This window comes from Haliotis rufescens, unplaced genomic scaffold, assembly GCF_023055435.1.
Source record: "Haliotis rufescens isolate VD_foot unplaced genomic scaffold, xgHalRufe1.0.p SCAF_7, whole genome shotgun sequence".
Lineage (NCBI taxonomy): Eukaryota > Metazoa > Mollusca > Gastropoda > Lepetellida > Haliotidae > Haliotis > Haliotis rufescens.
Genome location: NW_025964361.1, coordinates 1000544 through 1014426, shown reverse-complemented (window position 1 = coordinate 1014426; position 13883 = coordinate 1000544). Strand labels below are relative to the sequence as shown.

At 37.7% G+C, this 13883-nt stretch overlaps 2 protein-coding genes across 6 annotated transcripts in view; one reads left to right on the top strand and one right to left on the bottom strand.

Moving 5' to 3' along the window:
• The window catches only part of LOC124139641 (39S ribosomal protein L28, mitochondrial-like), a 76953-nt gene that overhangs the window by 43256 nt on the left and 19814 nt on the right, over nt 1–13883 (bottom strand). The window lies entirely within an intron of this gene.
• The window catches only part of LOC124139640 (mucin-4-like), a 64022-nt gene that overhangs the window by 47251 nt on the left and 2888 nt on the right, over nt 1–13883 (top strand). The window contains exons 1-2 of one of the 5 annotated variants that reach the window (XM_046506894.2): nt 1390–1942; nt 11323–11411. In XM_046506894.2, the coding sequence (XP_046362850.1) occupies nt 1909–1942; nt 11323–11411 (123 nt within the window). In that variant the 5' untranslated portion in view covers nt 1390–1908. Of the gene's footprint in view, nt 1–1389; nt 1943–10807; nt 11062–11322; nt 11412–12545; nt 12897–13883 lie in introns of those variants that run through there. The other 4 variants (XM_046506893.2, XM_046506895.2, XM_046506896.2 and 1 more) reach the window with 4 other exon arrangements.

Below are 13883 nucleotides of genomic sequence, written 5' to 3'. Positions count from 1 at the left end.
GACCATAAAATGGATATTTTGCTTTAAGGCAAACATGTAACTTTTAAATATTAAATTGATTTCCACATATCACCTGTAGCTTTACATTCCCATTTTCCCATCATGGCTGACCAAGTCATGTTGACAACACTGCTTTTATGAGGAAGACAATTTATGGACATCAACTTCTTTATTATGAGGAACACTACGTTTCGGAGTATATACTTACTCCTTCATCAGGTGATATCAGATGATGAATGAGTAAGCATATACTCAAAAACGTTTTGTTTCTCATAATAAAAAAGTTGACATCCATAAATTCTCTTCCTTATGTGTATCACTTCTAAATGCCTTTCAAAGACTTGACTGTTTTTATGAATTATTTATTGATTTCTGTCTACATACATCCTGAGAAAATGTGTAAAAATAGTATTTTGTTCTGGTGAGGTTTACGACTTTAGACACTAGTCTGAAGCCTTGTAAAAGGACTAACCAGTGAACTCGGCTATAATCCTCCATAGGTTAACATCACAAATTATCACAAATGTGCCAACAGAGAGATAGACTCGAATGTCCTTGGCACAGGCTAGGGTGCAATGAGATGTTTAGCCCTGGTATCTACCGTGTGTGATGTGACGTGTACACTTGTTCTGGTGCTACAAGCTGTGATGGAGGCAGGATAGTTGACAGTGTTTACAATGAACTGTGTGTCCATCACTGCAACATTAGTCATATACATCGTCATTAGCAGTGATGAACCAAATGAAGATTCTGAATAAACAAAATGCAAACCAATTTCATTACGTAACGTAAGCTATCTCGGGATCACAACAATCTTTCTGCTGTATTCTCAGGGGAAATCATATTGATAAAGTTTCATAATTCCATCTAAACAAATTAAATCTTGTGTTGTGCTGATATATCTTAACTTGCAAAGGCATTAGTATGATAATAAATGTACCTTGATTGAAATTACAAACAAAGATGTGTGGAAAGGGTCTATGAAAACTGCTTATTAATTTTACCTGCATGTGATGTTGAATTATTTTATTTCAATACATTTCTTCAAAGCATGAACTCAATTTTTATACCAAAGTCAATGATAGGTTTAAGACATACACATATGCTTACAAAAAATATTTTATTAAATTATTGCTTTTAAAGAAAGAGCCAAATAAATGAGATTACATAGAGCAAATCACAACATTAGAATAATTATGCAATTTATATTTTATTTTCCCAACAGGAGTAGTCATGTTTTGCACACATGTAAACACATAGCGTTAGAGAAGCTAAACAACTGTCGGATGTGGGAGAGAGTGGCCACCACAATCAGACTGACCGACTCTCAGCCCCCTCATCCCCCCTGCCCCCATCCTCCCCCCACCCCACACTCAATCAATACCTCCACCATGACAATGTCACCTGGCCCAGCCAATGAGAGCGCAGGGATCCCCTCAACACCACCCAAATTTGAACAAAGAGGCGGGCTTCAGTTGTCTGACAGTTACAGCTGGTCACAATAGTCCGTCACACCTGACTGGTCGCACTATGGATGACTAGATGACGGAGGTAGAAAAGGGCTGCCCGTTGCTAGTGCTGGCAGTATATTGTAGAGATCACACAGTGTAGATTAGTCAATTGTAGCCTCATCTTGATCAAGAACTAGTTAGGCTTCCTTCTATACCTTCATCAAGATTATCAGGGTGGCTAAAGCTCTGATTTGATTGTGGTTGTGTGGGATTCAGTCTATCTGTGATCCTTTATTTCGTTGTGCTTGGACTGTTGGTGATCTTGGCTAGCGTGGCCTTGGTGTTGTGACAAGCCTGGTTTTAACGGTGTCCTTACATCCATGTTCGGCACCAGCCCGACTGAATTGTTGCCACTGACACAAATGTGCATTGCTTCCTGGATACTACCATCTGAAAAATGATTCTTGGAGCTGACAGAGCTGATTCCTGCAGTAAGTGCCAATTTGATTGTCTGTGTATGGATAATATTTCAAAAAGAGGTATTGTGAACTTGGTAGTATTTTATCAACATATTCATAATATTGTATTGAAAAATATATTTATACTAGTAAAAACATATTTTTTATGATTTGTAAAATTTAATTTAAGTCAAATAATCATATTATTCATAATTAATTTAATCATTATACTAATATTTAGCAAAATCTGAAATTAGCTGTTGCGCTTCCTGCTTGTGAAATGTAAGCCAAATTTTATGAAACTATAGAGAAAATATAAATTTCTTTAAAAAAAATATAGTTTGGAATATGTATAACACAAATATAGTTTGGAAATATGATATATGCATATGTTTCATTTTCAACATCTTAGAACAATATTGAAATCCTATGACCAATTAATTATACACACATGCCTATATTGTCAACCTTAAGATCATATTTATATACCTCCAAAGATGAGATACACTGAGCTTCCTCATTTAGATGACAGTTGTCCTTTTAACCCTGAGCAGGACAAAATCCCAGTCTCCACCCAGCGCTGATACAAGTACCTACAGAAATATTTTCTCACAAATTCTATACCCAAAAAATATAAATCAACTTTTGCTAATTTTCAGTCTGATATTTTTATGGTCAGTTGTTTAACACAGTGGAAGTGTGACCTCCACAAATCTCACCTGTCCCCCTTAACCCTTGAGCTGTCACCTTGTGATAGATGAACACTTGGGCAGGGAGTACGACATCTTATGACAACATGATTACAAGGCCTCACACTCTTATCTCCCTTCCACTGATATCCCTTTGAAAACCTCCACAATTTACAACCAGAATACAGCTCCATCATCAAAATAAAATTCCTAAAAAATGTTGGGACTGAGGACTGTAGATGCATAGGGTTAATGGTGATGTTTATGGGTTAATGGTGTACCCCATTCCATGAGGGTAGGGCTTACAGGAAAAGGATACCCCTACAGGCTAGGATGGCTGCGGAGCCTGAAGCTACCGATCTGGCTTAATTATATCATAGGATAACACAATTAACAGCAATTACCAGCAGGCACAGGTGGCTCGCATGTGTGGCATTGTCGTAAACATCTTAGAAATATATTTACCTAGCACTTGGTGACATAAAAAAAATATTTTAATCACTTTGATCAGTGGATGAAAGAATTGAATTATTTTATGCAATAGAATCATTTTCCAGTTTTGGGGGAATCATTTTAATTGTTACCTCAACATTTTAATATGGGACAGCACTTAAATAATGTTGGAACATTTGAGAACAGATTTTGATGTGACCTCTTCACCTGTGGTGGGAATTTTGAATCTCCTACAAATTTGGTTTTAAACACGGATGTTTATAAATATTCTGGTCACGAAGTGCCCTTGTGGCTGAAAAAGTCATTTATTTACCCCACCAGATCAGCCCTGAAAGTGGCTTCAGTCAGGCATGACACATGGGATTTTAAGCATATCCAAAACACTTATTATTCAAAAGCTAATCATCGAATCATCCAGACTTCATGAGGAAAAGTAATAAAATAGAAAACAAATCACCACATGTATTTTCTTTCATGAGATCCGTGACAAAAAGTAATTTGTGTTATAGGGAGGTCCTCCCACCATTGCTGTATAATGAGGCAGTTCCTTCAATGACTGGAAAATCCCTCTCTTTATCACCTGCTGGCTCAACCTTCTCACTTCCCAAGATAACCCAAAACACATTCCTCACCCTTTTTTGTCACTACTGTGCTGGACAGACTTATCTCCAATTTCATTTTGAATTTTAAACACCAAGGTCAACATGACCTTCAAATTAATATTTTCATAATAAGAAATCTACAAAAAGTAACAAACATAATTGCGTTTTGTTTTGTTTGAAATCAACTGTCAAGAAATGGACTAAATAACTAAATTGAAAATCTCTGCTTCCAAACTTTCTGATTTATGTTTTAATTAAAGTTTTATCATGTAGACTAGATAACAGGTCACAGTCGAGTTATCAAAGAGATTGTGGCTGGTATTTGCGTAAGATCAAATAGTGTTAGAGAGTAGGCCAGTAAACAGGCCGGCACTCAGGGGACTCAAGAGTATGGCATCGGTCATAACATGTTGGCACTAGTGATTGGACTTCAAACAACTGCATAATAGAGTTTCAATTAAAAATCATTGTAATTGCATAAGTCTGGTGGAGTAAACTTGAACTTAGATCCGAATCAGAGTCTGAAGATAAAGCAGTTTGGACACCATGTCTATTGGGGGTTGGGTGGTTTGATCATTACTGGCTGCTGTTTGACAAGGAATAGTTCACAAAGCCAATTGACCTGATTAAACGAGATCAAATAAAAGTCGTACCACAAAGCTGTAGATCGAAGACCAGCCTGACCGCCAAGATAATCATCTTCCTTTTGTAAGAGTCAGGGCTCCCAATAATGCCCAGTTCATTAGAAGGGTCCAGAGCTTAGAACAGGCGGCTAGGAGCCATAGGGGGTAGGGTCTGTATGGTCACCTTCCACAAAGTCCTTTAGGGCAATGTTTTTAAAGAATGTGTCAAATTGATAAAATCAATAGCTCAAAGAACACGGCTGTGAGAGGGCCAAGACATACACAGTAATAGGTTTACTTTAGTTCAAGGCGAATTTTAACACTGCAGCCATAAAAGATGCTGAATTTTTAAAGTTGGCTCATCCAGCCGTCGTGGCTCATGTTTTAAGCTGTTAATTACAGGGTAGGCCGTACAGCGTTGTTTATTGGTCTGTGCGTTGTTGTGAGGTGGGTTCCACACACCTGTGATCCCTCCTCCCATATCCTCAACCCAGGGTCAGACTTGCTAATTGTAGAGGATTAACCACACCACATTGATCTCAAAGAACTTCCACAGTTTTCAACATTTATGCTGCACAATTTGAATTGTTAATGAGAGAAACCGATAGAACTTACTGTGTGACAGTCTTTGCTTTCCACACTCGATCAATCTGACCATGTTTTGTATTGCTACTGGTGTGGGTCTCTTTTGTGTTAGTATGGTTAAATGATCCCTTTCTTGTGTCTTGTCTCCCACAAAGGTTTCATTCCAGGTGAACACATCTCAATAACCGCATGTTGTAGGGCAGTATATCAACTGAGACTGTTTATGTCAGTGGTTAGTGCAGGTGTATAGCTTTCACATGGCCTTTCTGTAATTACAACTTGGTAATAAGCTCATACTTTTTTATATATTTTTTTTTAAACAATTCAGTTTTTTAACTATTTTTCTTAACTACTTCAGCTTAATTCTAATTTCTTCAGTATTCCATTTTGGTTTATTACTTTTTACAACTTTGTTATTCAACTGGTAAATATAGCGTCATGGCCCGTAATGCCCCCTAGGGTGTGGGACAGAGAAGCAGCGCCCCCTGCCAGGTGGAGTGTGGCAGGCACTTTGGAACCACTCACCCATGCATCAGTCCCTCCTTATCACACAAAACTTTCAGGAATAAAAAAGATATAAATCTGGAAATAATTTCCATTTACCACATGTTGCCAAAGCTTAAATTTAGAATTATTAAAAAAAAAATTCAGTGATTAAACAAAAATATGATATTGAGGTTTTACCACCTGTGCTACTTCTGATGATATAACCTACTTTGGAGGGGGACAGAAGTAGTCAGAACTAATGAGGAGAGGGTCAGGATTACCCCACCCCCCACAGAGATTATCAGCATAATCCCCACCCCCCAGAACCCTGATAGACTCCAGAACAAGGCGTGACAGAGGTAGGAGGGAGGGGGTCTTTCTTCCCCAGAAGTTCAACTACAAGTGTCACTGCCAGAGACTGATGGCCAAGGCCTCTTCTAGACCTACTCCTCTGACCTATAGTCATTTGTCAGTTACAAGTAGGACAATGGTAACTTCCCAAATCGGAATGTAGCATTCAAGGTTTTTGTGAAGGTCACTGACACCAACATAGGGTTCTTATGCTTGATGGAGAATTGAAGATAGAACTAGCATCTGTAGTAATTGGACACTTCTTTGGGTCATCTGCTAGGGGTTGGGAACTGATGGTTGAGCAAGCACCTGCACTGGAGACTGGCAAGGGTCAGTGACTAGGGTACTACAGGCCTGTGTTTACTGGTGTTGGCCATCATGTGTTCCAACTGATGGGAAAACAGTCTGTCAAAGCCTGGTATTAGCTGTGCATGTCGGGAACACATGGTGTGGAGTTGGGCAGGGTCCCCTCAGGAATCTTGTGTCTACACGAGGAATGCCACACTCTTATTTCTACAGAGTAGGACATCTATTGACATTAAATTTAACCTGTTGATTCAAGCCTGTGCTATGAAAAACTCCACCATTTGCTGTACACACATATAATTTGTGTTTATTTGAAGTAACGATAACTTTCTCTGTCCTGTTTAGTATGAAATATCATGCATGAAGTATTACATTGAGTTATGAGGCATTAGGAAGTCATTAAAGTAAATGGGGTGGAAATAACATTGCCTTGCTCTGTGGGCAAGACCACAACCAGTACAGCTTGTCACACTCGATTACAATTAGCTAACGGATGCTAATTATCCATAACTATACCAAGGTCAGAGGTCAGGTTCTAGTTATCTGAGACAAATATAAAATGCCAAGCCCCAATCAAACTAATGATTAACGACAGGACCTGGAAATTGTCTGTCATAGCAACCTCATTTCTCAAGCTGTAGAAGGACATTCCATCACCAGCTATGGCTAGGTGTTGAGTTAACTGCTGCAGGCCTACATTGTTGGGCTACTGAATACATAATAATCACAACATATTGACAGGCATAAGACATTCATCAGTTGGAGGGGGTAAAATGTAGATGTGCCTAATTGACAGGCACATCCTATACATTATACAGCAACCACATTCATGTCAATTAGTTGATAGAAACATCCTATATACAATCCAGCAGGGGGGAAACAGGGTGCTCTACTGTGCCCTTCATTAATTATGTTCATTGTTTTGAAAATTTGTAGCACATGGGACAGATTTTAGAATGACTCTACACTGCCTATGTTTTACGGATAGACTGCCTTAAGTATACTGACACTAAGCTTTAAAGAAGGAACTTTAATTTTGGGTCGAACTTGAAGAATGGCCTGTTATACTGAACAGGAACTGGGTGTGGGAATATCATACAGTGACATTGTGACTTGTTACAGATAATGATGTTAGCAATGTGGGAATGAGGGCAATAATTACATGAAGGAACAGATTATAGTTCCGAGTTCCTCAGAGTAGCTAATCTCCTTCCACGGGACTACAAGAGGATTTGGACATCAGGAATGGGTTTCTACTTGTGGACAATACTGATCCTCACTGGGGTGAGATGATACCCTTTTACACAATAGGATTTGAGAGAGCTCCCACGGGGGACAGGTCCCCAGCAGGAAGGGGATGGGGGTTAGGGAGGGATTTGCATTGTAGTTCAGGAGTATCATCGAGTAAAGTTCATAATGACTAGGTGTCCGGTTTCAATCATTCTTATGGCCCTTATCCACAAGATCCTAATTTTCATGACTTCTAAAATGAAACATTTTCACAGATACTATCTATGATGTATGGTTTTACCTGGTTAATTTTTCACTACAGAAATTCATAATGGCCATTTAAGGATCATTAGATACGAAACAGTTTTATATAAACATTTTCTATATCTTCGGGACATAAATATATAATCCCTCATTAAACAGGTACTTCAAAGTAAATGCACCATGTTTTACAACATACACCTTCAATCCCCACTTTATGACTTGTTAAAATCCCGTCTACTCCATGTATTAACCATAGTATACAAAACCCAGTTCACAATAATTGGATAACTTGAGATCAAGGCCATAAAGCTTACAAATATACAAAAAGGTGACTTATTAAAAAAACACCAGCTCAGTTGTTACCCCCCTTCTATCTTTTTTATTAGGGTTGTAAAACTAGGTGATTATAATGTGATCATTTGACCCAAGCCCAATTCTTGATCTCTGCTGTTGGGAGCTTGGTGTATATAGTGTGTATCTACTTCAAAGGTCTTAACCACTAAGGGGATTTGCTAATTATCCATTCAACTTAATATGCTGATGCTTTGATCTGAGCTTGGGCAATACAGGTGCATAGGTGTGTGCAATCAACCCTTTCAGGATTTTGAGTGGAGAGAGCCTTTCTGTAACTTGCAAAGTTCTCATTGGCTGGTTAGATCACCGTGTATTGACAAGGAATGAACTAAAAGGGTGGATGGTCCATGTTGGTCATCATTCATTCCTGGAAATAGCAAGAGTTACACAAAGTTGTCTTACTAAGCAAAACCTTTACAAAGCAGTGTACTCAGTTGGATAACTGATACCTAGTGTTGGATAACTGATACCAAGTGTTGGATAACCGATACCTATCTTTGGATAACAGCTCCTGTGTCGTGTAGCCATGAGAGTTATTGCTGACTGGGAAGGTAAACTTTACTTTTCAATTTTTCAATTTTCAACATGTTCAAAACAATTACCTGTTCTTCTGAAATGACTGATTTTCCATTTTTCTGCACACAATATACTTTTTATGAGATTTATAATTCTAATTATTTATATTAAGCAAGTTTAGCTTTAATTAAAAACATGTTTATGGCCTGCACTAATTGATACCTGCACTTACTCAATTATTTTAATTATTGTTTAAACTATTGTAATCAGTTAACACATTATGAAGTAACCACATTATACTCTTCAAAACAAGTTAATGGAATCCTCAAAATATTTAAATACTCTTAAGACATGTATTGAGAAATAGTTATTTTAAAGAATTGTTGTACAAACAACACAAGATGATAAGAAAACTTTGAGTACAGCTTAACAATGGCATGAGGAGGATGTTGGTGTGTGGGATTTATCTAGGTATCACCTGAGACAGGTGTGAGGTAAGGTGAGATGGATTTAACAGGTGCTTGTATGGATTTAGATTATCTCAACACAGTGAATAAAGAACGGGTATCAGGATCATAGATAATACAACACTGACTCTTATGGGATAACCTAGTGATATGTCTAAACTGTTAATTATTATGTAAACATCTATTGTGTTATGTATTCTATTATGCATAATCTTATATTCCAAAAGTCATGCACACCTGCATTAAGGAATTTAAAAAATTTTCACCAAACACATAATGAAAAATGGTCAGAATAAAATTTATCATGCATCTATAATGCATATTGTCACAATGGTCAGTAAACCCTAGCATGTGTCCCTAGCAAGCTGACCTCAGCTGACTGTCCAGTGTCTGCACATTGTAAGCATACCAGTAATGTATAACAGCTTAGTGACACTTGTAAACAGTTTTCAGCACATACAAATTCACAAATTGATACTCCTCAATCACCATGTCACCTTACTCATGTGAGAGATTTCTATGCCATTTAATTGAATTAGATCACCTATTGAATTTGACAATGAGTGAGTGATTCAACTGATTTGTTTATACAAACAAAAACAAGGTATTGTTTCTTACCTGACTCAATTTGTTTAAACACACACCTCGGTATGAGGTCTTGCCCCAGCCAACCAGAGCCGAGCTCTTAACAAGCTTCTATTGTTCAAGCCATATATGGCAGGAACTGATTGCATTTTTGACACTTACAGCCTATAAATAAGCAGGGTGGAAGCTTGTAGATCAGTACAGTCTTGCCTGATACAATTAACTACTTGTATTTTGGAATTTTCTGTGACCTGGATATGATTATGATGGCAAGGAGTACAGAAAGAATACTAGCTCAACTTGAAGGTAAACTATTTAAATTTGAATATTATCTTGAATTAAATGTAAAAAATCAAATTTAAATTCAATTTTAGAAAATTTAAAATTGTTACGTTTAAAATCTACCTGGAATTTGAGGTACAATCTAATTATGCATATCATCTAATAGGTTTCAAATTAGGATAATAGTGGTTGTAACATTAGTTGCCATTGATACCTGTCTTTAGAGGGATAATTATAGAACATCTGAGTTACCCCACTGTAGTGCTGTAGTTTGCCCCTTCAATGTCCGCTGTCTGTTAATCACCTATAATAGTCGGTCATAGGGGGAGTGCAAGGACCCAATTCAGTTGGTCTAATTTTGGTTTCATCACGTCTGTTAAAACCAGTAGCATCTGCTCATTAGTGTTAAATTCGGACATTGCTGTTAGGAATTGATTTTTCAAGTGGTTTCACCATTCACAGGCTGCCAGTTTATTTTGATTTTATTTTAAACTTTGAACAAATATGAGTGCTGTTTGACACACAATTTTTCAATATTATTCTTATTATTCTCAATAATATTATTTCTTCAAACAAATGTTAGCATAACATAGTGTTGTTTTGATTTACAATAATTCACTTTTTGAATATTCATTGTTTTTTCTAACAAATTTGAGTATGAGATAGTGTTTGATTTACAATATTTAAACAGCCCCAAGTTGGTAGTATAATTATTAGACAGAGATTAGCACTGACAGTGAAATGTTGTTTGAAGTGGAGAATACATGAAATATACAATGTCTGATTAGATGATGGAAACAAAAAGTGGTATCAACATGAAAGAGCCAGATTGTTCTTCCTGCTTGATAACATGTCATTTTCTTGTTGATGTCATGGTGGGTTGTTTAAGAATTTATGACATCGCTAATCCCAGAGCCAGCCGTGAGTAATCCCCGGTAGATAACCCAGGTAGACAGAGTTTGTAAATTACAGATCACACTAATCCACCCTGGACTAAAGACAGTGAAAAACACTGAGAAAATCAAAGCATTGAATGAAAGATAATCAATTAGTGTTGTACAATGGGAGAGTTAGTTTCAGTGTCACGGATCTGTATACAGCAGATTGCAACACAATAGGTTAATTGCCTGGGCTCAACCTCCAGACAGCATGGTGAGATATATAGACAGCCAAGTGGCATCCCACTCACATTTAAGGCATGAAGGTGATGCTGCTCACATCAGTCTAACTTGGGCTTGGATCTACCTGTGGTTTTTACCTATTTTCACCTGTCCTCCACACCTATGCTGGTTAGCATGTTAATTATGGGGGAATGTGTTGGACTTGTCAGCTCTCACCTGAACCCCGGGATTGCACAAGGTATATATACTTACACCTGTTCTGTAATTGATGGCTGGAGTTTACAAGGTGTTATGTTTTTCTAGAAGGGATTTTACTATCGCCAATTATGTTGTTACCTTCACAGGTTTGTGTTGAAATGACAATTATTGGTGCAAGTTTTTATTGGGTCAGCATGTATCTTTGCTCATTTGCAAGTTTGACTTTCCACGAGCAGGTCATACAAACAAACGAGTGTGGCACATTTATTACCTTGTACTCATAGGCTTACATTTATTGCAGATTGGTTAGAGTGCACGATGGAAACCGATGCCAGCATTAATGACCACATGACCTCGGACGAGATGTACATGCAGCTTCAAGCTGATATGGTAAGTCAAATTATCTGTTTTCATCATATTCTGGCTGAATTTGCATCATAAAACTTCCATCACCATCACCATTTCTTGGTCTAAGGGAGGTAACTCTTGATATACATTTTAAGGCTCTTCGGTCACTACCCAAGGTCAGTTGCCTGTGTTGAGTTACTGTTGACTCAAGCAAGTGTTTGCTTGCTTGTGTCACAATGGCCCATTCATCATTTCAACAATGTATCAGGTAGAGTGAATTGCTGTTTGAACAGGGTGTATCTATCTTCTTTGTAGTGTAGCGTGTCCTTGGCAAATGCAATTTCCTGCTGTACAAAGAGTGATTCCACATTTCATTAAATGCTTCATGATTTCCCCATCAGTGGATTTTAAAAACTTTCTAGACTAGGTGTCATCTCTGCATGGTTTCCAATATAAACAATTTGGGTAGGATATAGAGGCAAATTGTTATATAATTTGCAGCTATTTCCCTTTCCACCCTTTGATCAATTTATAACAACAGTCTGCATTGTCTCAAAAGTCATATTTTCCCACTTTAATGTTTTCTAACTCAATCAAATTTCATCGCCCTGAAGAGGTTTATTCGGAAAGGATTACCAAAATAAATTGACATAAACTTGCTAATTTCTAGAGGACATATCATCAAAGGATGAGAATTAATTATAGGGAATTTCTCCTGGGAACCATGCCTCTGTATACTTTTCCCTTTACAAAGTTAGTTTTAACAGTTTAGCTAAAACCTGTAATCAACTTGGGGGTTATTGTTTGAAAGCCTCCCCTCCCTGGCTTGTGAGAGGCTATACAGAAAGCAGGGCCACTGGTCACTACAAAGGTCCCCCACATCTGTCCGGCCTCTCAGCTTGACCACTCTCACATAATTAGCACACTGTAACATTCTGTCTCCTGACAGGGGCACTGTTTAGGATGACCATTTCCAATTCTCAAATGTATTTTCCAACTTCCACATATCAGTCCTTAAATTGTCCTTTGGTAATAATTCAGGAAAACTAATTCTAAAACCAAGGCCCCAGAAGGTTGAAACAGTTTGTAATCAGTCAAGCAGAACTCCCCACCCCATGAGGGCCCCAGTGGTATAATGAGCAGGGGGCATCTGATTTGCATGTGTATAGCCCTATTGGTCAGTATGAGCTAATCAGGATGGCATTGTGAGTTGCACTCAGGCCTGGGCTGTGCAGTGGTCAGTAGCAGAGGCCAGACACAGTGATCTCAACATTATGTACTGTCTGTACCTTAAATGGAACACAGTGGAAGTTTGAGCAACAGTTTTCTTCATTTGGATTATACCTTTGTGACTGGATGTACAAGCTGAGGACTGTGATATTGTGTTCAGGAAACTGATGACCAATTGGGTCTGTGGGATCAACTGTATATATTCCTTCTGAGCCAGGCTGGGCATTCTTTCTTCTAGCTGTAAGTGTTTCAACAGTGTTGTACCTAGATCTGGAAATGGTTTACAGAATTTGTAAGGTAATTGTGATAGAGGGTTGGTGATGGTGGTGACAAGGGATGGCAGCCATCTTATCTGTTTACAACTCATCCAAAATGGCTGCCATTCTTTGTTGGTCTCATGTAATGTTATGATGTATCTTCGGCCTATTTTCTGTTCAATATTTTTAACATTTATGTTTCAGTATTTTATTTTATTTGTTTAGTGTTTATTTATTTGGTTTAAGTAAAAAATCCTATTTTGTGAACAAGGACATTTTGTAATTCTTTCTTTTACCATTATTTCTTAAATTCCTCCGATAAATAAAATCTAAATAATTTTTTTATTTTCAACAATTCCCTTTGATGTTCAGTGGCCAGAAAGTTCAGTTTTCCCATTAAACTTGCCCTGTCCAGTCTATTGTGAGGGGTCTACTCGACAATGACATAACCAACCACTGAAAAAGCATTAGGATTCATGTAGAGAGCCTGTCAGACTGGACTGAGAGGCAATAAATCTTGCAGTAGCTGCTTCAGGCTCTTTAACCCTTTACATGCCTATGTCCCCCTTCAGATAAGCACCCCTCAAACCATAGCTGCATTTATGGCCCCATTTTACAACCACGTAACCCTGGAAACCAGCCCCAGTCTGACCATGATGTCTGATATACACAATGATAAGATTAAACAGGTCACTGCACAATACTGGCAGGCCTAATTAAGATTTCTATTTCATTAAAACCATTTAGACCATTCACTTGTATCAAGTAAAAAAGTATTTTTAGAACATGTAAAAGGTAATGCAATTTAAATATGTAACATTACATAGGTATTTTCAACTTTTAAAATAAAAAGTAATTTTCCCACTTTTGACATCTGACCAAGTTCTTCCAAATTACTGCCACACTTGTTTTGATGTCATATTTGACACACACAAACATGTCCAATGAGAGAACAAATGAAAATACTAGGGGCTAATTGGTGACAAGTGGCTCAGAACTGCAACTTGTCAATGGCACACTTAGCACA